A 25,435-nucleotide genomic window follows, 5' to 3' on the forward strand; every position below is an offset into this window, starting at 1 on the left:
AGATCATGGCAGATAGTGAGACACAGAAGCTTGAAAGAAAGGACTTCTTCCAGAGGATTGTTGAGATAGTGGATTGCGGTTTTTTTTCCAACGGTCCTTTCAGAGAGACATCGTGAGAGTGTAAGATTTGTCCGGATTGAAAGACATGTTCCACGTGTTGGACCAGTTTGTGATTTTATCCAGATCTGCAGTGAGCGAAGAAGCTCCTGCTTGCCGGTCTGTGGGATGACAGATGGTACGGCAGAGGGTGGAGTAATCAGCAAAGAGATAAAGAAGATTTTCCAGAGTCAGAGACATCATTGATGAAAACCAGAAAACTAACAGGGCCCAGAACGTGACCTTGAGGAACTCCAGCCTGGACAGGAAAGGGGGATGAAAGAACTCCATTTAGGGCGTTTTTTTTATAACTTCTTGGCTGAAGTGCCATGACAGGTGAGAGAGGTACCGACACCTTGCCAACTGGCATGATGACAATTGAAGTCACCACATATGAGGAAGAGAGAGTTTGGATGAGACGATAGAAGTTGGTCCATGTTTTCGGATAGTGAGGTGTAAATGGAGTCATCACTGTTTGGTGGACGGTACAGTACACATATTAACGTTGACTGCGACAGGAGAGGAAGTCTGCGAGCCATGAGTGGAGGTCAGGTTAGGTGTGGGAGCATGCACCAGAACAGCGCGTCGCTGCGTCCACTTTCTGCCGGTACTCCAGGGGCCTCCGTCTGGCCTTCCCCCAGTCAGATGCCAGGCCCATCCCCATCTCCTTGAGATGCTGGTCAACCTGCTGCAACCACGAGGCACGTAGTCGGCCCATTGGCCTCCTCCACTCACGAGGCTCTCTTGCTGAGAGAATCTGGTGAGCAGGATCAGCGTCAGGAAAAGGAGCCACATGTCCATACAGCCGTAACTGAAGCTCACGGACCATGCAGGTAACAAATCTCATCCGAGTCTCGCTCAGCAACTGCTCGTTGGACACAAAATCTAACCAGCAATAGCCAAGGATTCTCCAAAGAGACCTGGTCCCAAAGGAATTAAGTCTCCATCTCAGATCCTTGGTCAGAGTCCAAGTCTCGCATCCGTAGAGCAAGACTGGAAGCACCAAGGACCTGAAGACTCGGACTTTCGTCCTCCCGCACAGGTACCAGCAGCACCATGCCCCATGATCCAGTGAATCCATGATTCCCCAGGCCCGAACCAGACGTCTATTGACCTCTGACTCACAGCCAGCAGAGACATGAATATCACTGCCAAGGTAAGTGAATCTCTCCACGACCTCAACATCCTCACCAAAAACAGACACAGACAGGACAGCAGCATCCAAGATGTCATTGAAAGCCTGGATCTTAGTTTTGACCCAAGAAACCCGTAATCCCAGCGGCTCTGACTCCTCATTCAGCACCTCGAGGGCCCCCAAAAGGATATCTAAAGTCCCCGCAAAGATGACTGCATCATCTCCGAAATCACGGTCCGAGATCTTGACATTCCCAAACGATGCACCGCAGCTTGATCTCTCCAACATCCTCCCGAAAATCCAGTCCATACAAGTGCTAAAAAGTGTGGGGGCCAGTACATACCCCTGACGAACTCCAGTAACAAATGGAAATAAGTCAGAGATGGTACCACCACATCTCACAGCACTCTCAGTACCAGAGTTGAGTTCAGACATCAGATCGATCAGTTTTGGTGGCACCCCACGAAGACCAAGAATCCTCCAGAGGGCATCCTGATTCACTGAATCGAACGCTTTACAGAGATCAACAAGCAGCCCCTGCTGAAACTCTCGTCTGCGTTCGGTGAGGACACGAAGAGCAAGGATACGGTCGGTCAATCGTTGACCTCTTTGGGCTAAAGCCTGACTGCTCTGGACGCTGCTGCTCAAGCAGATGGTGGCAAACCCTATCAAGAATTGTCCGAGCAAAGACCTTGCCCGGCACTGAGAGCAGCGTCACCCCTCGGGAGCTGTTGCAGTCTTGGCGATCACCCTCCCCTTTCCAGAGAGGGACAACAAGGCCCCTCTTCCAATCAGTTGGGATGATGCCTGTGTTCCAGGCAGAGCACAAAACTGCATGCAACGACACGAGTGCAGCATTTCCACCAGCCTTGAGAAGTTCAGCATGGATGCCACAGATCCCTGGAGCTTTACGCCATTTCAACCGGTTCACCGCAGCCTGTGTTTCCACAAGCGAAGGTGGACCACAGTTGATTGGAGGGTCAACAACAGGGATTGTAACACCCTTGACGTCCAACTCGACAGCTGGGGGATCGGCCTGGTACAACGGCTCAAAGTAACCGGCTCACCGGGCCTTCACTTCAGACTCCTCTGTCAAGAGCCTACCACTCTCTGCTCTAACTGCAGTGCTCCGACGGATGGGCTTGGATGAACGCAATGCGCGAATGCCCCTGTAAGCGGGACGAGAATTACCTGTCCACAGGTGATGCTCTACCCCTCACAGATTCCTCGCACATAGGCCTCCTTGTCCATCCTTAGTGCACGTACAGTTTTACGCCTCAGCTCCCTGAACAGCTCAGCTCTGCCATTCAGCCTGGCCCTGTGACTTTGGTCAATGGTATCCAGTGTTCCTTGAGAGAAAAAAATTCTTCTTTGCCCTGCGGTGAGTTCCAAGACGTCCACTGGCAACATCAAGGACAGTGGTCTTGAAGGCACTCCACAACTCTTCAGGACCCCCCCAAAGCACCCAGACACCCCAGATCGCCACTCAGCCGGTTCGCAAACCCCTCAGCAACTCTCTCATCCTTGAGCTTGCCAACATCCAGACTAGGCTGGGATGGTACCATTCTCCAGGATTTAAGGTGCAGCTTTAGCGTTGCTACAACAAGCCGGTGGTCAGTATTGAAGAACTGAGCACTCTGGTAGACCCTGCAGTTCTGGATCATCCTCCAGCAACCGTCAACGAGGACATGGTCAATCTCCTTTGCCACACCGCCTGTGTTGGAATACCAAGTCCAGCGATGAGCTTTTGGGCGCTGAAACCATGAACCAGCCACCCTAAGTCCATGACTTCTTTCAAAGTCAAGGAACTTAGTGCTATTCTGGTTCATAGTTCCTGACCCATGGGGACCAACACATGTCTCATAACCATCCCTATCAGTTCCAGTCGATGCATTGAAATCCCCCAAGACTGGAAGTGTATCTCACCAAGGGTGGTGATCAACCACAGACTCGTGCGTGGCGTAGAATATGTCCTTCACGGTGCGGTCACTCGCCTCAGTCGGAGCACAGCCAGAGACCAGGGAAATGACACCAAAGGAGTGACGAATCCTTAGTCTCATAATACGCTCGTTGACCGGTGTTACCTCAATTATCATTTGGGTTAGCTTATTGGACACAGCTGCAGCAACTCCTTGAGTATGGTAACCATTAGAGTGACCAGACCAATAGTAGGTGTAACCACCCACCATTATCTCGCCGCAATCCGGTCTCTGAACCTCAGAGAGTGCTGCAATCCCGATGTCCAAACGCTTGAGCTCAGATGATAACAGAGACGGGTGATCATCCTCTCTTAGGTATAGGACATTCCAGGCACCCATCCGAAGGGACCGCCTCAGGTTAACCCAAGGAGACCGCCGTCTGGTGGACGACACCTCAGCACCACTCCGCCACACTCTCCCGCAATCTGACCCACGGATGTTACCCCATGGTTTCCCTCCTTTCATCAAAGATTGGGGGTCCCGAAGGCTTTGCCCCAATCCCATCATCCGCTGAGCTGCCCTGTGAAGGGAAGCTGCACAGGAGGTACTCCCACGGAGTGGGTTTTCAGATTTTTTTGCGTTTTTGCGTTTTTGTGTTTTGCGGATTGAAGGGTTTTACGGTGGCCGGAGTGCAAATCCTGCCACCAACCTCCTAATAAAAAAGTAACCCAACTGCAGGAGGACGTCCGCAGACACAGTTGGGCACTAGATATGGATGGCCGTTGGCTCACAAGGAGCTCCTCCGCCCTTTGACAGGTTTTGTTTTTAATCCTGCTGGGTGTCCATAACCAAACACTATCCTTCCCAGAAAACCTGGTGGGGGAGACGGTTTAGTCGCCGACAATCCGACCATGGAACAGGTTAGTACAGGTTTGCATGGTACCTGCAGCAGGTCACAGATCTAACCTGACCTGACAGATCTAAATGTGTGGAGATGGCCTTGGATACCAAAGGAAGAGAGTTTGGTGAGCAGGGCACGGTGACGGACCATGTGAAAAGCACGCGATATGTCGAGGGATATGGCTCGGATTTCCTGTCTGGCATTGAGGACCTCCATCCATTGTTGGGAGAGCAGAAGCAGAATATCCAGGGTAGAGTGATCTGGTCTGAAACCAAATTGATGATCGGAAATCAAGCCATTGGAGAAGAGGAAGGATTTAATGTCTGAAGCGATGATGGATTCCATAACCTTGCTGATGATTGGAAGAAGGCTGATTGGTCTGTAGTTGCAGGGATCTGTTTTTGTGCCTTTTATATGCAGGGCAGTATTTTTTGCTGATTTCCAATCAGATGTCAGATGACCTTGAGCAAATGAGAGGGTGAATAGAATAGAGAGAGGGTGAGCAAGAGCAGAGGAGCAGGTTGTTAGGACACATGGCCGTCTGGACCGGTTGCAGAATCTGAGTCGAGGTTTGACAGCAAGCTCTCCACCTTGTCAGGAGAAAAGGAGACAGAGTCCAGGGACAGTTGGGTGCGACTGGGTAAGGTCGGTGCAGAAAGCGATGGGTTGTGGACACAAGATTGTGATGCAAACACCGAGTTTTGGCATTCAGCCTTTTCACGTGCGGTATCAGCAGTGCGGCCATTTGAGGTAAGGGAGGGGATGGAGGGGGAACATACATCAGAAACAGATTTGATTCGACGCCACCAGGATTTTGAGGAGGGAGAGATGTTTGAGAGTTCAGACTTGAGATTAGAAAGATGTTGTTTTCTGGCTCTCCTGAGGGTAGATACACACTTGTTCCGAGCTTTATGGAAGGAACTGAGATTACCCTCAGTTGGGGTTGCTTTCCATGAGGCAAAGGCAAGTTGTTTCAGGACAACAGCCTCGCCACAAGCTTCAGTGAACCATGGGCAGGAGGAAGGGTAGGACAACTGAAGACGAGAGGGGATAAATCTGTGCATGAGGGAGAGCAAGTTTCTTTGAAAGAATTCCCAGCATGAGTTGATGTTGGAGAAAGTAGCGATAGGAGACCAGTATATAAGTTTGATGGCTTCTTGGAGACCCTGCCAGTCGCCTTGAGTGAAATGCCAGACTCGACGGCGCTGAGTTGCTTCTCTGATAACAGCCAGAGAGATGTCCACTTTGACAAGGACGTGGTCGGAAGAACCGATTCGAGCGGAGGAAGAACAGCAGATATTGTCAGGGAAATGTGTCAAAATCAGATCCAGAATAGATGGAGTACCATTGGTTTACATCGGGGTCTGGAAATTTCCCCATTGAGTCACAGAAAGCTTTTGCTGAGGTGCCATGACAGGTGAGAGTGGTACCCACACCTAGCCAATGGGCATGATGACAATTGAAGTCACCACATATGAGGAAGAGAGAGTTTGGATGAGAAGATAGAAATTAGTCCATGTTTTCGGATAGTGAGGTGTATATGGAGTCATCACTGTTCGGTGGACGGTACAGTACACATATAAACATGAGGTGGGAGTGGAGGGGAAGCTGTAGCCAGAGGTATTCCTGGGGGTGTGGCGGAGTGAGAGCATTGCATGGAGAGTGAGGAATAGAGTCTGATGAAGAGAGCAACTCCTCCACCAGGATGAAGCTCAGGTCTGTCATACCGGAGGAGGGAGTAACCAGGGAGAGATACTTGGGAGTCAGACACGTCTTGAGGGAAGAAAATGTCTGGTTTGTCAGTGACAACCTGTGTGGAAAGATTTGTAAGGTTTGAGCGAAGGTCCTGGATATTTGAGGTCCACACTGTTGATGAAGAGGGACGGGAGAAGGCTTTGGGTGCAGTGGATGGGCGGGTAGGGGGTGGGTAGGACAAGGAAGGAGGGGGGGGAGGTAAGGAGAGTTGTTGAAAGAGTGTGGGGGATTGCTGAATAGTTTGGGGAGGGTGCTGGATGAGGAGGAGTGAAGGCTCTGTGGTGCTGGGGGAGAGGGGGGACAAGAGTGGGGGCAGAAGGCAGTTGAGGATTTGAGGAGGTGGAGTGAAGAGATGGAGGTGAGAGGGCAGGGGAAGGAGGCAGTTTTGAGGATGAGAGGGGGGCAACTTTGAGAAGGGTAAGTGAAGGGGGTGAATGGTTGCAGAAGAGTGATTGGGGAGAATTGAGGGAGAGAGGTGAGGAGGTAGTTTTTGAGAAAGGTGAGGGAAGCTTGGAGGGAGAAGAGTGTGATGGTTGCTTTGAGAGGGAGGGGTGAGAGGGGTGAGTTGGCACTGAAGTTGGAAAAAAAATAATGGTTGATGGAAAGCAAACATTCATTGCAAACTGGGGTTTTAAATTTTTTTTGTCAGAAATGCGATTAAAGACCTTTCTTGAGGGATGCAGTAAAGGCGAATTAAGAGCATGGAGAGAAGAAACGCTGCAACAGTTGGATTTTTTTTCGACAAGGTATGAATGAAAGGTTGAATTAAGAGCAGTGTGTTTCAATTGAAGAAGAGTCGTGAATTATGATACAGTAATGAGAACCACACGTGTGAAAGAGGAAGATGAAGCATTATATTAGATCGTTTTTAGTATTGTCATTTTATTTAATTTAATTTTTTTGAGAGAGTTTTCATCAGATTAGGTAATGGAAATGTTGTAGAAAAAAATCATGAGGTGAATGGTGAATTTGGATCGGTAAACGCAGAGGGTGGAAACAGATCACGTGGTTACGTGGGAAGCATGTGGCTATGGGAGGTGTATAGTCAAAAGTGAATTTATTTATTTTAAATAAGGATTGCATAACATTCAGAAAAGGGAATTTGAAGTAAAATCGTAGAGATGTATGGTGAATTTGGAACTGTAAACGCAGATTGAAGCTGCTGCGTCAATGGAAAGTATCAGGAGGAGGGTGGATAGAGACACGTGGTTACAGGTGTATAGATAGAAAGAATGCAGGAAGATTATTAATTTTTGATGGATTTTTGAAGAATAGGTAAGATTTGGGAATGGAAGGTTGTAGGAAGAAATTGTGAAGGTAATGGCGAGAGTGGGTCAGCTCAAGTAGACGAAAGATGGTGTGCCGGCAGAAGGAGGAAGAAGAAGAAGAGGGATTGGGATTCGTGGATATGCAGGAAGGTAGTTTTTTTGTTGTTTTTTTTTCCTTTAAATTTGAGACAAGAAACAGAGTGTTTAGTTGGGAGGGATGGGGCATTGGAAAAGTGAGGAAATTAGTAATTGAAGGTAATAAATAGGGAGAGAATACAAATAAAAATGATCGTACACCAAGAGGGGAAGGATGCGTCAGCCTTAAGGAAATGATGGTAAGACAAGGTCGACGAAAACTCACAAAATAGCACGATTTTTTTAAACAAAACCGAGCTAGGAACACACAGTAACATGTCGGTGGGAAAATAAACAATTAAAACAGGACAAATAACGACCGGAAACTTAACTTTGGGAAAGTCAACAGAGAGACCCTGCTGTCGCTCCAAACCCAGAACCGGAAGTCACTTGCCCTCCACTCACGCGGCCTTCCCTTGCCCTCCCCTCACGCGACCTTCCCTTGCCCTCCCCTCACGCGGCCTTCCATTGCCCCACCTCTCCTCGCTTCCCCCTCTTTCTTCCCTTCCCCACCCTTCCTTGGTCTCCCTCCCTCCTCTCTCTCTTACTCACTCCTCTTCTTCTCCCCACCCCACTCCTTTTGTATTCTCGTGAGTGAAGCGACGGGTGGTATTTGCTAGTATGAAAGAAATTGGCTTGCCCTTGGCTCTTTTTTTTAAGCCTTACAATTCTAGTATATTCCATCACAAGGAAAATAGCTTTGACTTTGCTCGACTTGCCACAGCATGCTTTTCTTTCCACCATAAATATACATGGTGGTGAAAACTTTATAGGGGTATAGTAAAAGTGGAAAGCAATTTCTCTCAAATCCCTGGCCTTAATATTGCTTCATGCTTGAATCATACATTCCTGGTGTTGGCTTAATGGTTAGGGTGGTGGGCTTGGGAGCCTGGGGTCCTGAGTTCAAATCCTACCCTTCTGTTGAATTAATACCAGGTGGGGTTGACTCTTCCTGTCATCCTTCCACGGTTGGCAAAATGAGTGCCAGCTTGCTGAGATGATTGAGCCATTTGAGTATCCTGTGTCGGAGTGGCGACCCATCCAGGATTGTGCCCAATAGCCCAGGAGACTGCTTCGGCCGCACCAACGCTCTGTACAGAGTATGGCTCCGTACCAACGCCCAATGGATTTCGAGTTTTGTTTTTTTCGTACACTTCTTGTTCTAAAAGTAGTACACTACTTCTCCACCATGAAAGATTTTTAGTACACTTCTTGAATCATTCTGAGAGCAGGGAAGTAAAAACAATTTGATGCAGTGATATCTATATATATATATATATATGATTAAAGGCTAACCACCACCAACACCATTCCGAAGGGCAATCAAGCAGATGCGCTGGCTTGCTGGAGGCACCTTCACAGGTGAGGCGCTGCAGTTCACCGCCGACAAACTAGTCGATGATGGCCGTCAACGCGTTGCCATCGTCCTGACCGATGGCCGATCTGACATCCTCAGAGATAAGGTTCCACTCAACATCCTCTGCAACGTGAAAGACCTGCCTGTGAGTGCCGTTTCCTGAAAGGGAAATTTATCAAAGAAAAGGCATAAGTTTTAAAATCCTGAGATCAATGTTCACCTGGGAATATAATAGTTTGCACATTCTTGAGGAATTATTTATTGTAATGCATATCCTTTTGACTTATGACATTTTATTAGCAGTCTGCATCAATCGGTGGAGGAAGGTTCCCTCAACTTTGACATTTGCATTCTTACATGTGCAATTGGTTGTGTAGTCATGGCTGTGACAAATCTAAATGAGTCATTCATCACTCAAGTCCACTTGCACATGGCTGTGCAGGCCCAACAGATATGCTCTCAGATGGCCTAGACCCTAGAGGTATGCACACTCACTCTCCTCTGATCTGTCCAGCCTGGGTTTAAATTCTGACCAAACTACAAACTGTCATCCCGGTGTCTCGGGGACGAGGTATGAATGGGCAGGGTGTTTCAAAAGTCTTGGTACTATTTGGATTATGGCTCCATTGAACGTTATTCAAGTAATTATTATTTATTTATTTATACACTATATTCTAGGAAGTTGGGAAATTGTCTTCAAGTTTCATTCGTCCGGAGTTAATATGTCATACACAGCACAACAATGAAGTATAATGGTATAGTGGCACGAAGTCTGTGATCAAGACTCAGCAGTTTTATCGCAAACATTTCAAAGTAAGACCCACCCAATAAGAACTGTCTTCTTCACAATGTCATCGGCACTGTTCAGGAACTCTTCCCAATCTCAAATCAGGGAGAAAGAAAGTTGGGCATTCAGAAGAGAACATTGAGGTGGTGAGACAGTCGGTCACTCAAAGTCCAAAGAGATCCTCTCAACGGTGCTCACAAGAGCTTGTTCTTTCACCACACTACTGTCTTTTGGATCCTGAGGCAGGACATGAAACATTATCCTTACAAAGTGCAGATGAAACACTCTCACACAGACGCTGACAAGGCAGAGAGGTTCATCGACAGGGCAATCTCCTTCAAGACAGAGCACATCTGGTCTCTCTATTCCCCAGACCTCAACCCGCTAGACTTCTTTCTGTGGGGGCTAGGTGAAGGACAATGGTTACAAAGACAAGCCTCTTAAGGTCTATCAGCTCCAAAGAACTATTGAGTGTGCAAGATGCATCTAACCTCTGATATGCAAGAGCGTGACACCAAACTTTGCTGTTGGGCTGAAAGCTTGTCTGGTATGCCACGGTGGTCACATCGAACAGATCATCCATGCTGTTACATAATTGTCAATCAAAGTGCCTAAGAAAAAGTCTTTGCATTGTGATGGGTGATTTTTGACTTTAAATCTTGGATACCTGTTTTTTTTCAAGATAAAGGTTCTAAATAGTACCGAGATTTTAGAAATGCCCTGTATATGTCGTCCATCGATGGACGTTAAACCGGCATCTCGTCTATTCAGTTTAGAGTTAAAAATCCCATTGTGTCCTTCGCAAAAAGTAAGCGATATATCGCCGGCACCATGAACATATTCCAAATTCTTTCTCTTACCTACTGTATGTGTTGGGGTTGGGGGGGGGGGTCACTGTGCACTGCATCAGTGGCACAGCTGTGCCCCTCAACAAATTATACTCGACCTGTGCTGCATAAAAAAGAAGCAATAATTTGCAGCAAATGAAAGCACCGTCATGTCATCATGTTTCGCAGGTGGCATCTGTGGGCGTCATTGACGTGTTCCGCACAGGAACAAATGAGGAGCAACTGCAGTCAATTACATGTGAGAAAGAACGACCTGCCGATTTGTCTTACACCATTAAAACGGATGATTACGCCAAACTGATGGACGAAAGTCTCCTCAATAACCTCACAAACTTCATCTGCAAAGGTATAGTGGGCTGCGGTACGCTCCTCGGGTGATATGGGGCATTGCTAGCAATGTCAAACTCTCGGTCACTGCAGAAAACACAACAACATGCTTTCTTTTTCTCTTTATTTCCACAGATAAGAAATGTCCGGACTTCACTTGCCCCGGTAAGAGCCCTAAAGTGTTGTTTGCATATGATATGTATGAGAACGTGTACAATAAATATACAGTCATCGTTTAAGGGTTTCTGACTGCCTTTGGACCGAGTGTACTGCTGGGCCAATAATTACGAGGATTGTTTCAGGTTACCGGCACTGGTTTGTTGTTTGTGATGATAAAAGAAATGACAGATCACCAAAGGATTCTGGAATGGGGGTGGGAACCACATAAATATAAGTAGAGTAGAATGGCCATGCCTGTCGTCATTTCCGATCGCGGCATGCGTGGCTCTCGGCTGCCATCTTAGAATATGTAATTGCAACTGTGACGTCATCGATTGAGCAAGTTTTGCGCTGAAGATCCGAGCTGTTTTCAATCCAAAAACATCTAATTTGAGGGATCATGACATAAATATACACCCTAACTCACGTTGTGTACCACTCGATGTCAGATGGGTAACTCACGGACTATTTGTGCCACATGTCACTCGCTATCGCTCGTGAAATGCTTCCGCATGAATACTCCACCCATCAGATATCAACAGTGTTCCGCAATGTTCATTACATTCTCTATATAATATGTATTTTGATGGGAAAACCATCAAACTGCTAATTAAATAAAAGATCCGAGCAGCTCCGATGGTCAGTTTCAAAAAAATTGGCCCATAACTAAGGGAGGAGAGACAAAAATCTGAAATGTTAATGGACCATGGACATCGCCACCCTTTTTTGTAATGGCTCTTTTAACCTTACAATCTATTGTTATGGATCTGGGGTCTGGGTTTATCACAAGGGGGCTCGTCAGACCTTTACCTGACCTGTGGTCCTGAGGCAAGACAATATAAAAGACCAACGAGTCAAACTCACTCACTTGCTTTGTAACTTTTTATATAACTTTCTTTAATGATGATTCTAAATTAGAACAGCAACAAACTCATAAACAAAGCAAAATCACAGCAGCAGCTTTTTGAGCTCACAGTATGTCGAAAATAAATAAAGTATGAACAAATCTATTAAATAAGTTGAAGTTTGTGTCTGTCCGTGCGTCAGTGGCCACTTTTGGAGCTGCTTTGGCTTTTATTGCCTGGGTTTGAATCCCAACCCAGCTATAAACTCTCATCCTGGTGTTTTATAGACTGGGTGATTCATCAATGTGTGGGCTGTTCCTCCGTTGGATGTTAAACTGGGCATCCCATCACCAACATTATTTGGTGTACGCTAAAGATCCCACGGTGTCCTTCGTGGAGAATTGGCAAGCGATTGCTGGCACCCTGGACAAATTACAAATTCCTGCCCTAACCTTCGTCGAACATCACGCCTGACTAGCTGGTTTATGAAAGACCCTTGAGCCAATCTCCCCCCGGCCAACCCCACGAGAACGTAGGACTTCCAACAAAGCATAACGTGATATTTTACCAGCCACGACTCTCTACATCCGCCACCGAAGGTGAAGGAGGTTATGTTTTCACCCCTTTCTGTCTGTTGGCTGTTTGTGTGCAGGATATGTCACAAAGTTGTGCACGGATCCGGATGAAACGTTGTGAGCAGGTTGGATGTGTGACAAGGATGAACTGATTAGATGTTGGTGAAGAACCGGATCCGGATCCGACTACTGGAATTTTTTTTAAGTGATTTTTCACCATTGAGAGATCGGGCCAAATACGATATAGTACTGTATCGCATGATATTTTTTCAAAAATGTATTGGGCCTGATATGTTGTCATGGATCAGGCATTACGTGGCGGAGGTATGCGCTCTACCGAGTGCCCTTCTGGTCAATCATGTAACGATGAGGAAGTGAGGATTAGCTGATGAGGTGTTTTTCTGTACTGTTTAAAAAAAAATATGGGAGAAACTCGGGCCCCTCATTGGACCTGGACCCCGGAGCAGTGGCCCCTTCCATCCCACTACTCAGCCCCGATACCACCCACTATCAGTCTCAATCAATTGTGTTGACAATAATAGTCGCTCACCAACCTATTTCCAAAATGTCTCTCATTTGTTCAGAGAGCAGTAAGGATGGGAAGTATTTAATTGCTCCCTCCATATTCCAAATATGTTACCACATGAGTTCCCATCATGTCACTCAAAGGGAATCCGGATGGCATCTGATCTCAAGGATGTCTTGAAACGAGTCGGTACCTGTCCGAAAAATGTTTCTATGCTTCTGCCATTAAGGCATTGCTGCACCGAGACAAATGGGTAGTGTGGTAGGAGTATATTGTTACGGGTCGGGGTTCGAGGTTCGCCATGAGGGGAAGCACTCTGGTTCCTCTCGAACACCCAGTCCTGAGGTCAACAGCCATAGATAACTCCACGGTCCAGCAGGTTGCTAGTGAACCACAAATGCTGATTGGCACTGCCAGTCCTGTCAGGGGTCTCACTACTTTGCACGTTACCTTTTCTGGTATATTGGCAGTATCAAGAGGGGATCATACCCTCTACATACTTGCCTTATCTTATTTAATCAGGTGCAGCTGAGTGCAGCTGCCAAGTACGTACCAGCTAATGTGGAGATCCAATCACTTGGGTGAAACTTCCCACCTGACTATCTTGCTGGACCAATGGAGGAAAGGATGCTATGAGATTGTTGAATTGCAATAACAGGCAATTTATTCATGAATAAAGCGTGAGGAAAGGTATGTGGCACAGTGAAGACGAGGGGTTTATTGGACGTTGTGAAGACGTTGGACTTGGTTCTAAACGGGGGCTTATGGATTTGGTCTCGATTTTCATGTGTGTGCGTGTGTCCGCAACTATCTCTCGGACATGTATGATCCGATTTTATTCATACTTGGCACAAAGACAACACATGATGGGATATGTATGCACGTCATTGTTTCACGATACGATCCAAGATGGCTGACTGGTGGCCATTTTGTTACTTAAATGTCTCCTCAACCATTTCTCAGACAAGCACGGACCAATTTTGTTCAACGTTGGCACAAGCACAGTACATGATGGCATACATGTGCACCTCACTTTATTTTGCGATATGATCAAAGATGGCCGACTGGTAGACTGGCGGCCCTTTAACTCCTGACAACAAAATCAATGAAACCGGGGGCTATGAAATTTCATCTTTTTGCCTTGTTTTCCAAGGAATGTTTGTACAGCAGGGACATGCAAGATTGGCGTGGTGTGGCAAAAGACATACGGTGATACAATTAAGCGGAGAGACACAGGGCAGAGCTATAACCTGATGCTACCTAACTTGGACAATTTTACTTGAACTAACAAAACAGGTTCCACCAGGATCATTTTGCGGAACAGTAGATATGAGAGGGAGTGAGTGTGAGAGTGAGAGTGAGAGTAAGAGTAGTACAGGGTGGTTGCGACCTCTTTGACTCACTAAGAGAAGCTGACAAACTTGCGCTGCCCAATGTTGATGAGGGGTAAAATAGGAGGAATACTGGTTGGTGGTTAAGGTGTGTATTGAGGAGGTATGAGTGAAGTGCAGGGTGAGGTAACTGGAAAGATGTGCGTATCTGAGGTCTCCTTGAAAAGAACAGTCCGTCGGGACTTTCCCTCGCCGATTTCCTTTGCAAAGCAGGCAATTGAAAGGGAGACAGAACGTGTGAAACAGCTTAACTTGTGTATGAGGTGAAAGATTATCTGTTCGTGTAAGTGTTTCTTGGCCTGGCCTTCATGATTGTGTCTGGTAATTCATGTTTGTCGGCGCCTGGATTGCTCGCTCGCCCAGTACTCCATTTCGTGTGCTCCATTCCGCTTTTATGCCACGTACCGCTGAACAAGACAAAAAGAGCTATCTCTGCGCATCTGGGATGCACGGCTTAAATCGTTGCTGAGTGGGGGTGGAGGTTTGGTGTGGATAAAAAGGGTCGCTTGGTGGGATGATCAGGATTTACGGCATCCTCATTGGTACATAATCGATTCCTGCAGCACCGGCATCGCCCACGCGAACCCACAGTCACGAAGACGCCGGCGTTGACTCTCAGACACGCCGTGGACCTCTGCACTTAACATGGCGTTGGCGTCTTCAGCTGCGCTTTCCGAACGTGAACGTGTGCGGGACCTCTAATGGGAATTGCAATCAAGTGGAGTGGCAGGGCTATTCACATGATGTTAAATGGCCATTAGCGCACACTCGCGCTTCGTTCAACCGATGTCTGAACATCCATGTCCGAAGTGTCCATTGCCGGCGCATGCTACCGCTACTGGTGGTGGGCATCTGTGGTGATTGTGCTCAATGCGATGGTAGAGACGGCATGGGGGGTCAGCTGTGGTTGAGGTGGTGAGGTTGGTGAGCAATGACGAATGTATAGTGAGTTTGTGTAATCTTACAATGATGTGGCGTGATGATAAAGGCATCTTGATGTTGTGTGATCGTTTCAGCGTTTGTGGGTAGAGTGTGGTGAAGGTTAAAGTGATGTCAGTTAGATCGTGGAGTACGATTCAAACCGCGATTTGGCACGCATTTGCAAATTAGCTGTGTGTGCTTGAAATTTTGAGAAAGATTAGTGTGCAGGGAATAAAATAGGGGAAGAATGAGGAAAAATCTACCTAATCCCACACAATGCATATTGACTCATAAAACCCATTAGACATAAAGGAAGGGCCCCATCTGAAACAAGTAATCATGAAATAATAACTAACTCTGGAACCACTGTAAGTTGTGTGCCATTGCCTCGGGTAATGACGGTTTTGCAGAGCCATCACAATATGTTTAAGATATTGGAAACACCCAGTGCTGGTTATCCTTGAACCACTATTGCGTAAAGATCTTTGTAATAGTACGTTCAGCAGCTGCTGCCATAGTTCCAAAAGCCCTGAACAGGTCGTGCCATTGACAACAAGAGTTTCTGGAGGAAGTGCTGTATACCATACTTTTTTTATTCCATATTTGTCTAACTTATAAGCATTTGCAGTTAAAAGTGAAAGTATTTTCTGTGACCGAATGTTCTGTCGAATCACTTGCATTCTGAACAGGGATGAGATCCATGTATTGTGATCGTCATGTGTTGTTGATGTTGGAAGTCTGTGTCTTGCTTGGCAAACCGATGGTGAACCATTTGGGCCTGATGGGTGGAGGTGTTGTCTTGGAAATATCTTCTCATTGTTGGGGTAATAGTGGAATACACAGCAATTCACGTGGTCTGTAACGATGTAGTTAAACACTCAGGGGAGATATGTAGCTCATCAGAAGGACCGTAGTTTCCAAAGCAGCCCACAAAAATGTTGTCTGAGCCACTATTCCAGGTCCATTGGCTTTCAAAGTGGAAACGATGCACAAAAGGTTTCTAATTTCACGACATTGTTGCCAAACCTTAAACTTTCTACCTCTGCAGTAATGTTGAACACATGACACATGCACTCTGAAATCACGTTGTATGACTCCAGAAATCAGGCATCAAACAAACAAGTTTGAAAGTTTGATCCTTACTTTTGGACCATCAATTTTATTACGTACGCAAAAATGGCAGATATTTTAAACCCCTGCTGCCACCACACCTCTCTACACACAATACGTGTTAGTGCCAGGATTTAATACCACTGTCTCAAAGAACATCTGCAGTTATTATAGGTTTAAGCGAAATATGAGGCACTGTATGTTGCAAAGAAGTGGACGGAGAGCAATGGTGAGGTCGATTTGGGGGGAAAAAAACGAATTGAAAGAGAGAAATTGGATGACGAGTCTTGCAGGACCACAATTGCTCCCACATTGTGGGTTTGGCTGCAGAAAGGTTTTGGCCCAAGTCTTTCACGAACCGGCAGGGCATGCCTGATGATTGACTGAACAAGATTTTCTTAGGAACTTGTAATTTGTTTCACCTGCTGTTCGTGAAGGTCACCGGGGCACATGTGACGTCCACCAATTAATCCTGGCAGACGGCATTTCCATTTATTTTGTATACAAAGTCGAGGCTCGTGGAGGAGCGAGAACATAATTTATCAGAATCTAATATAACAAAAGTAACAGCAGAAGGAGAGAAGGGAATCACCAACAGCAGGGATCAGGAACAAAATAGAGGGAAACTTGGACGAATAAGGGATGAGGGGTAGGGGAGGACATTTGGGGTGAACAAAATGGATATACTGTGGCAGCAAATTCTCAGGAAGGAAAGACTGGTAATTTAGAAAAGAAGAGAGTTCATAGGGGTGGAGAAGATCATGGTTTTGGATTGGGGATGACCGGAGATGGTGGTGAACAGGATCTGAGAAGGTTTCTTGAAGACTTGGAGGGAAGATTGATATTGAAGAGAAGGTGGACGTTGGTTCCACAGGCAGGAAAAAAAAAAGAGGGACAAATGAGTGGAGGTGAGCAGTGATCCTGGATTTAGGTAGTTTCATTATGAGGGGGTTGCTTGTTGACCGCATGCACCCTGCAGATACCTGGGGGGGGGCACACACAGAGAGAGAGAGAGAGAGAGAGAGAGAGAGAGAGAGAGAGAGAGAGAGAGAGAGAGAGAGAGAGAGAGAGAGAGAGAGAGAGAGAGAGAGAGAGAGAGAGAGAGAGAGAGAGAGAGAGAGAGAGAGAGAGAGAGAGAGAGAGAGAGAGAGAGAGAGAGAGAGAGAGAGAGAGAGAGAGAGAGAGAGAGAGAGAGAGAGAGAGAGAGAGAGAGAGAGTGTGTGTGTGTGTGTGTGTGTGTGTGTGTGTGTGTGTGTGTGTGTGCAAGACCAGAAAGGAGGTGGAAGGAGAAGACAGAAAGGCCACTGACCGGTCTGCGATGGCAAAGTGATAGGCACATAAACTCAGATTCATAGCGAGAGATTCCAATGATCTTGAAGGTCTTGGTTTCCACGGCATCAAGCTGAGACCAATCATGCAACCTCCCATGCAATAGAGCAGAGCAGATCTCTTGTGGAAGCACCATCCAACACTGTTGAACTACCACCTCCCAGTCAACAGTGGTTGCTCCGACACTTCTCTCACTTTCATTTCTGCCAGCCAAGCCTGCTCAGTTGCTCTTCCAAGTTCTCCATCTTTGAATTCTCAGTCACCATCTTTCTCCTCCCTTTCTCCAGTCCTTTCACTCCACTTTTTGACTTTCACCTGCACCATCTCCAACACCTTTGGCAATACCCAACCAATGCCACCTATGCCTTCCCACTGCCAATTCTACTGTGCATGCACTCGATGAATTTTGCAGTGTTGTTCAATCTCCACATCAATGGCTATATCAATCAATCCTCCCCAAGAACCCCACTTCCTCAAGTTTGTTGGGGAGGGATGCATATCATTCTTTCCCCCAGCAAAGGAACTTCACAGCATCGGTTCTATTTCCCAAATCTATTGTCACTTCAATATCCTCTCCCCTACGCCCTTCCATGGTGTCCAAGCCCCTTGTTGTTACCTGTCCCACTGCCATCATGAACCTCCTATTTTATTTTTCTCACACTTCCGACTCGACCATTCTTCCTTCTTTCCTTCATAACTGCCTTTCTCAACCCAATATGCTGGGATCACCTGAAGCCTTGCCCTTCACATTACTTCTTTCTGCACCAACCTTTCTTCCATTTTGTGCAGCTCATCTTTTTCCTTTCAATTCTGGCTGGGTTTCAACTCAACGAAATAATCCCTGTCCACTCACTTGGTCGCACAAACTCTGCAACATCATGACCTGCTAACAGGTCCTAACACAGGCTGTCACAATTGATACCAATCTATTTCCATGTGGGAGTTTGTGTGTGTTTTTCTTGGTTTTGCCCAAATAAAGTTTGGAAGAAACTATGATGTTTTTGTTCGTCTTTCGGCTGCTCCCGTTAGGGGTCGCCACAGCGGATCATCCGTTATGATCCGCATACTGATTTGGCATAGGTTTTACGCCGGATGCCCTTCCTGACGCAACCCTGGTCGCCTCTTACGACACAGGGATAAGGATTGGGTTTCACCATGATTCCGGGCTGCCCTACACCCTCTCATAGCGCGGCCCAGCGCAGAGCTCCCGTCCTCAAGCGATCCTCCAACCCAAGCCTCCGAGTAGCCGGATTACAGGCGCACGCCACTACGCCCGGTCGGAAGAAACTATTATATGCAATTGATTTGCAAGTCCCATGCATGTTGTGTTTTTTGACGACAAGACTTTGCTTGGTAGTGCTGATAGTATGTCAGCCAGATAACCTGATCTCCAACCTGTACAGGAATGTCGATAATCGACAGAGTAAGCATTTGTTACCTTTTACATAAAATACTGTGATTATGGAAGCAAAGTACTCGACCATCTAAATGTTGTAATATTGTGTGCTCTTCTTGTTTCCAGCGGCATTTGAAGAGCCAACAGACCTGTTGATTGTTCTGGACAGTTCTGCTAGCGTTGGACAACAGAATTTTGAAGCGGTGCAGGAGGTGGCAAAAAATGTAGCCCACCGCTTGCTGGATACAGCACCAGCAGCTCGAGGCACTGAGCCCAGTGTGCGAGTCTCCATCGTGCAATACAGTGGCAACAAAAATCAAGAAACAGAGGTAGGTGATTGAGACTTTGATGTTAATGTAAATGCTAAGACTCCCAAGGATTGTTTACTCTCCCACAAGAGGCAACTTGGTGGGCTCTCTTTTATACAAGTTCACCTCTGGCCTTACTTTTCCTGCCCTCTCCTACCTCTGGCTTCCCCACGCAACTCCAAGTCACACACGTTACTCGAGAAACTCTCACCTGTTCACCCTTCCAAAGTCCAGACTGGTTGCGCACCTGTATTAATTCTCCCCTTGTTCTCCTGATTTCCCCAACACCACCAATCCCGTTGCTGCTTTGTGAACCTGCTGCCCTTTGCTGTTTAGCTCCTCCATGAGTCTAGAGCTTTGTATTTTTAAGTTATGGTTCGAGGACATAGTCTCATGTGATTTGATCGGATTTCCTGTCGGAGGTTCACTTTTTTGGAGCTTCTTGATGCCAACACCATGACTCTCAACCAGGTATCCTTCAGAGGCAAGGTGCAATCCATTGCTCACTCGATCAGCATTTGACAAGAATACCAGCCCAAACCTTTGGGAAATATTGTGTGCTCGAATGAATCTGCCGCCCCCCCCACGTCCAAATGGAGCACGTCTTTCAATCTGAGCAAGTCTCACCTACTCACTGTGTCACTCCTGAAGATTTCTTGAATGAACTTTCCGAGCTGCCACTCGTCTGCCACTGGAAGGGATTCAATCTCTTGAACTTTGAGACCTCCTCTCAGCCAGCACCTCTCCTGTGCTGACCTGATTGCATAGCTGGCCTCAACAGCAACCCACAAACTGGGCATCTGCTATTGTTCTGAGTGATTCCTTGAAAATCAGAACTACTTGTCACCAACAAGACGTTTGTCTGTCGTTAAATGGAGTACTGCCCTCCATTATGGCCTCATGCCACAGCATCACATGTCTCTCCTGGAATTTGTACAATCCTAAGTTGTAAATATTATATTTATCTCCTACGATGAGGCTGAAGCACATGGCCTGGTGCTGTTACATCATATTGTTTGCCTTTCTGCTTTTAACAGCTTCTTCCTTCGTCTAGCTCCCTCTAGCCTCCGACCATTCCCGGTCCTCCATGACACGAGTGTTCTTCCAGTGACCTGCTCCCGGTTGGACTCCCAAAATCCAGGCTTACCACATTATTCCACTTTTTTGTTCCTCTTTTCTTCTGTTTGTGGAACTTCCTTATGGGGGCAATTCAAATGCACTCTTCACTCCAGCCCTATCGGCAAGCGATGCATCACCATCTCGTGTCATACCCCATCCCTCCCAGAGATCTTTTCTACCCCAATGAACCCAACCTAAACCAACCCTTTTACTTGCAGTTTAATGTCTCCTCCACACCTCCTCCTCTCTCTTCTTTTCTTATCTGTTCATTTATTTTTCTTATTGTGTCCAACTGTGCCCCCACTATCCTTCTGTTGTTACTTTGCCCTTTCCCATCCCCACTGTCACCTCACTCTTCCACAAGTATTGTTTGTTTGTTTTTTTAATTGAAGGACTAACACCAGAATTCCTTGTTCTACAGGTTGGCTTCAGCAGCGACTACAAGGAGATTAGCAAAGCCCTGGCAGAGACAGTGTACATGGGCAAAGGCACGGACTTGCCAGATGCCTTGCGCTACATAGCACAGCACTTGAACAAGCAATCCCGCAAGCGAGTCAAACGCCGGGTCCTCATATTTTCGGATGGTCGGTCACAGGGTGATGAAACGGTGCAGCACATCGCACAGCAAGCCAAGAAGGTAATGAGTAACGCGGAAGTGTATGCTGTGGCCGTGGGTACCCAACTGGACGATGACGGTTTAGGTGCGCTCGTGACGGGCCAAGAACATGGCTGGACAAGTACACAGCTGGAGAAGCACATCGTTCGCATCCTGAGTTACGACGTGCTTCAGCGCAACATAACCTGGCAGAAGATTGCTCGACGCATCTCGCTGCCTTGAACAAAATCAGTGAGTGAGTCAGTCAAGCCTGCAAAGGATCGCCTCTTGGCAATCCATGCGTTGTATCTAAATGCAACCCCCGGCGCTAGTTTCATTGCTTTTTCATTGCTGTAGGCAGGAAGTGCATTCCATGCAATGCTCATGCTTTTGGGTTCATTAAACAATAGAATATATATTTTTTAATTTCAGGTATAATTTTATCGTTTGTTTCCTCAAATTGCCTCCATTTTAACACAGGAACACTCAAATTTGTGTTAAAAGGCAGCTGTTTAATATTACACAAGGGAGGGTGAGGGTGGGGGGGGGGTGCTGAATTGATAAAACTTAAATTGATGAAAGGAAGACCAGGGAGGAAGATTGTAAAGAGGGAAATAAGGGTAAGGGCAAAGTGTGAGGTGTATGGAGAGAAGGTAAACGACTCCGGGAAGGGTTGGGAGGGCTAATTGGAGAGAAGGCAAGATGCATGTCGGGAGCAGGGGGCAGAGGGTGGCATTACCTACCTTTGGTACTTACCTTCATCGTAACCTATGGTGATATTAGCCCGGGTAACATGTCGTTCCTCTCGAAAACAGCTTTGCGGTTTATGAGCATTCAAAAGTGTTCGTGTGATGGAGCTGGTACATTAGAGTATTTTAACGGCCGTCTTTCATTACAATCACTGAAAGCTAGAGCATTGAACGCAGGCAAGACCGTTGATCAAATTGGACTTTGAAAACATTTGTTAATAGCCAAGGTCAGATAGAAATGAGCACATGAGTCCTGGTTGAGTGATTATTGCTGCATTATTTTTATTTTTTATTTTTACTGATGCTCGTGTCTCATCACCCAGCTTTCGCTGACACGAACGCCGTGCGAGAGTACATGTGACACGGCCTAGAGACGAACCGCGATAATCACACGAAGTCCTTTCCCACTCTCCGACGTGCAATTCTGCCACCATTTTGTTTGTGTGCTTTGCTTCACGCATCGTTTTGTGGCCCCATTTTGTTTTGATTCCGAGGCGCGACGAGCGATGCATCGAAGCATGCTTTGCGTCGCTTGAGAAATATTTCTCATCGGCTCCATCAGAAGGGCATTGGCTTCGGGTTTATCTTGTGCTCGTGTGTTTCCACTTGTTTATTGTACCGTCGGGGGATGTGTTCAAGATTGTTTTGCTTTGTTACGCAAAAGTTTTCTTTTCTGTCAAAACGATAATAAACTTCTGGAACGTAACGTTGCACGACTCGCGATGGGAGTTTTTGTGCAGCAGAAGTAATGGAGACATGTCTTCCAAATCCTTCATTCTCAATCTGTTTTTCATCAAAACCTCATTGTCTTTTTTATTATTATTATTATTTTTTTTTTACACCACATGTTCTATGTTCATCAATAATTCCTTCTGTGATGCCGTTCATTAGCTTTCCTCCCATAAGAATGGTCTTTCGGGATTGTAAGACGTCTACATCTTCTACATTCTTAATAAATGGTGCTAAGATCATATCAGCCACATATGTTCATATGTAAGAGCGAGCAATTCCAATTTTCTCAATCCCAGGGGACGGTTAAACTGCATTTGCCTTGAATTTCAATCCAATCGATTGCCCAACATATGTGATCATCGTCGTCAGGACATTTGGAGACAATCGCCTACTTTTGCTCAATTGCAGGGATGTTGAGACTATAGGTCTATAGGATTTGAACCCGGTGTGAACCAGCATCATGAGACTGAAAACGGTGTTCCTTACACCAAGTTGATTAGGGACCGTTTATTTATTATGTATGCCATGAGGAGGAGGAGAAATTGAGAAAAAGCAGGGTACTGGAGTGTAGGAGAATGAGAGAAAGAAGAAAATGTTTTGGAAGGAGTAGTTTGTTCACCTCCATGTGTCCCCTTGATCTCACTCCCCCTTATAGTCTGCTGTTGGAGTTTCTCCCTTTCCAGTTACTTCCCTTCCATTCTGCACTTGCTCTCGATCATGCATACAAAAAAAAATAAAGAAAGGAATAAGGGGATGGATGGAAATAGACATGTGTGGAACACATGGGTTGTGGGAGGGGTTGGGAGGGTGGGATCGTCATTTTTGAATATGTGGCAAACGGATGGACCCTGAAATGACTGGTCCCTGATCAAGGTAATATTCTTTTAAAGTTCAGTCGGCTATTAGTTTTCCTTGATAATTTGGTAAAAGAATGCACAAAACACAAGGTTATTCAATTAGTTTTCTGGTCAATTAAATGTTTTTTTTTTTTTGTTTTTTTTACGTTCTGCTCGGGCTCATGAAAGAGCTTGTGCAGAAACCACTTTCAGGACAAACCCAGTAGACATTCAACGTACACGGTGACATTAATTAAAAAGACCTCAACAAACAATGGAAACTGCATGTGGGATATGAATCCAGGTTCCGTGTATTATGAGCCAGATTTTGGATGGGAAATCTTAACAGTCGGCCAACCCCAGTAATTCCTCGTCTTGTGGAGTCATTCCACTTCAGGCATTTAAAGAAGTAACTGTAAAACAGCTTATTTAAATTGACTGCAAGACTTGGCCTCTGAATTCTCCATTGATGTCGAGGGGTGTTTGGTGTACTTGCGAAAATGCCTCGTGGCTGCAGTGGGAATTGAGCCTGCAACATCCGATGGAGAATAATACACGTCATTGTATCCATCGATCAAACAACCGGTTCGAAAGATTAATAATGTTTCAATAGATTACTAGTGGAGGTTAAACTACAGAATGTGTTTCATACTGAATGATGATTATTCAAGCGCATGGTGAATCCAATTTCACTGAGACGTCGAGGCACGCAAGCAGCGACATCTAGCCAGAAGGGCGGACCACTACATGTGGTCTGTACCCCAAAAAGTGAGGAACCTCAGGAAAGAAACTGGAGAAACAGAAGCAATCGTACTACCTGCAGACCTTCTCGTCTTATAAGCGAAGCCATATGCGTAAATCGAATAATGATGTCTGTAAAGAAACACATAACCTTTATGTCTGTGTCCGCGACGCAGTTACACAAAAATCTGAGCTTGCTCAAATAATTACAATGTCATCCATCGCCCATGACTGTCACTACCTCTCCTTGAGAAATTAAGATGCTAGAAAATCGAGCCAAATAAAAGGACATTCAGCCTATTTAATAGTGTGTCATCATATTCTCACACTTGTAGCTGAAGGTGTCATGACATGTTCTTTGGGATGATGCGTTCCCCTTGTATACCATATAACGCAATGATTTGGTAACTTGTGGAATAAAAAGTGTGATTAATGTATTTGCAATACTGAACAAATCCGACTGTACTACAGTATTGGCCGGTGCTGGAGGATTACCAATAAAGCTTTTTGAAATGATCACACATTGTTCTGTTATCAGTTATATAATCAGTAAATGCACACATGGATGCACCATGACATCGTTATTTGCAAGTGAAACTGAGTTGGAAAAGCCTTTTTATCCCCCGCCGCGTGGCGGAAGGGGGATATTGTTGTCACCCGGGTCGCCCGTCCGGCTGTCCGTCCGGCTGTCTGTCCGTCCGTCCGGGCGTCAACATTTATAGCTGTGAGTGCGATAACTCATAAACTGTTCGCCATATCGATTTGAAATTTGGGTCACACATGTACCACCTGAAAAGGAAGAACCCTATTGATTTTGGGCGTGGCCGGATCCAATATGGTCGACTGGTTCAATGGCGGGGGATTCCCCATCTCTGATGGGTATATTTTTATTATTTATATTGGCCAAATTCTGTAGTCATGCTATAGTATTACCATAGAATATTTTCATATGGGAAGGTTTAACCAAAGCCAGTCGCCGGTTGGGCATTCTCCGTCATGAAAAGTCCTTCCTCGGCCCACCTGAGCTCCTGACCACAAATGAAGCTTTCATCCGCAGCCTGCTTGAGTACTGCTCTCTCCTCTGGGCTGGTGCTCCTGCCTCTCACCTTTCTCGGATTCACACTGTGGAGATCATGGCATTTAGGATCATTGGTATCTCACGTGATGAAGCTGAGGCTTTGGTCTCTCACTCTCTCACAGCAGGCAGGTCGGTAGTTTTTCTGTCTTCTACTGGCTCCGCCCCCCCCCCCCATTCTCTGCGTGCGATCTGTCCCCCCCCCCTTTTCCCCCACCTTTGAAACAAACTCCTCCAATCTCTTCAATCCCACCCTTCCCACCAGATCTTCAAAACAGCTGTTCACCACCATCTCTTATCTTCCCTCATCCAAAACCTCGATCTTTTCTGCCCACGTTCATCCACCCCAAACCCACCTCCTTCAAATTCCCTGCTTTCCTTCCTCAAAGTCTCTGTAGTGTCTATCTTGTTTACTCCGTGTACCTCGTCCCATCCCTCTTCTGCCCTTCTTGTCTCCTGCTCCCCTTGCTATACGTTCTGTGTGTTAGCTCTTATATGAG

The 25,435-nt window shown here is 46.2% G+C and overlaps 1 protein-coding gene and 1 pseudogene across 1 annotated transcript in view; one reads left to right on the forward strand and one right to left on the reverse strand.

Annotated features, from left to right (window-relative positions):
- COL6A1 (collagen type VI alpha 1 chain) overlaps positions 1-24,379 on the forward strand; it is a 104,366-nt gene extending 79,987 nt beyond the window's left edge. Inside the window, exons 33-37 of the mRNA XM_085890505.1 lie at positions 8,528-8,711; positions 10,370-10,547; positions 10,664-10,693; positions 18,907-19,109; positions 20,629-24,379. Of these exons, the coding sequence (XP_085746631.1) occupies positions 8,528-8,711; positions 10,370-10,547; positions 10,664-10,693; positions 18,907-19,109; positions 20,629-21,045 (1,012 nt within the window). The 3' untranslated portion in view covers positions 21,046-24,379. The remainder of the gene's footprint in view (positions 1-8,527; positions 8,712-10,369; positions 10,548-10,663; positions 10,694-18,906; positions 19,110-20,628) is intronic.
- Positions 18,522-18,662, reverse strand: LOC147022465 (signal recognition particle RNA; annotated as a pseudogene).
- Positions 24,380-25,435: the final 1,056 nt, after the last annotated feature.

The sequence above is a fragment of the Eptatretus burgeri genome, chromosome 8 (genome assembly GCF_056783735.1).
Source record: "Eptatretus burgeri isolate ZD-2024b chromosome 8, Ebu_testis_v1, whole genome shotgun sequence".
Taxonomy (NCBI): Eukaryota; Metazoa; Chordata; class Myxini; order Myxiniformes; family Myxinidae; genus Eptatretus; species Eptatretus burgeri.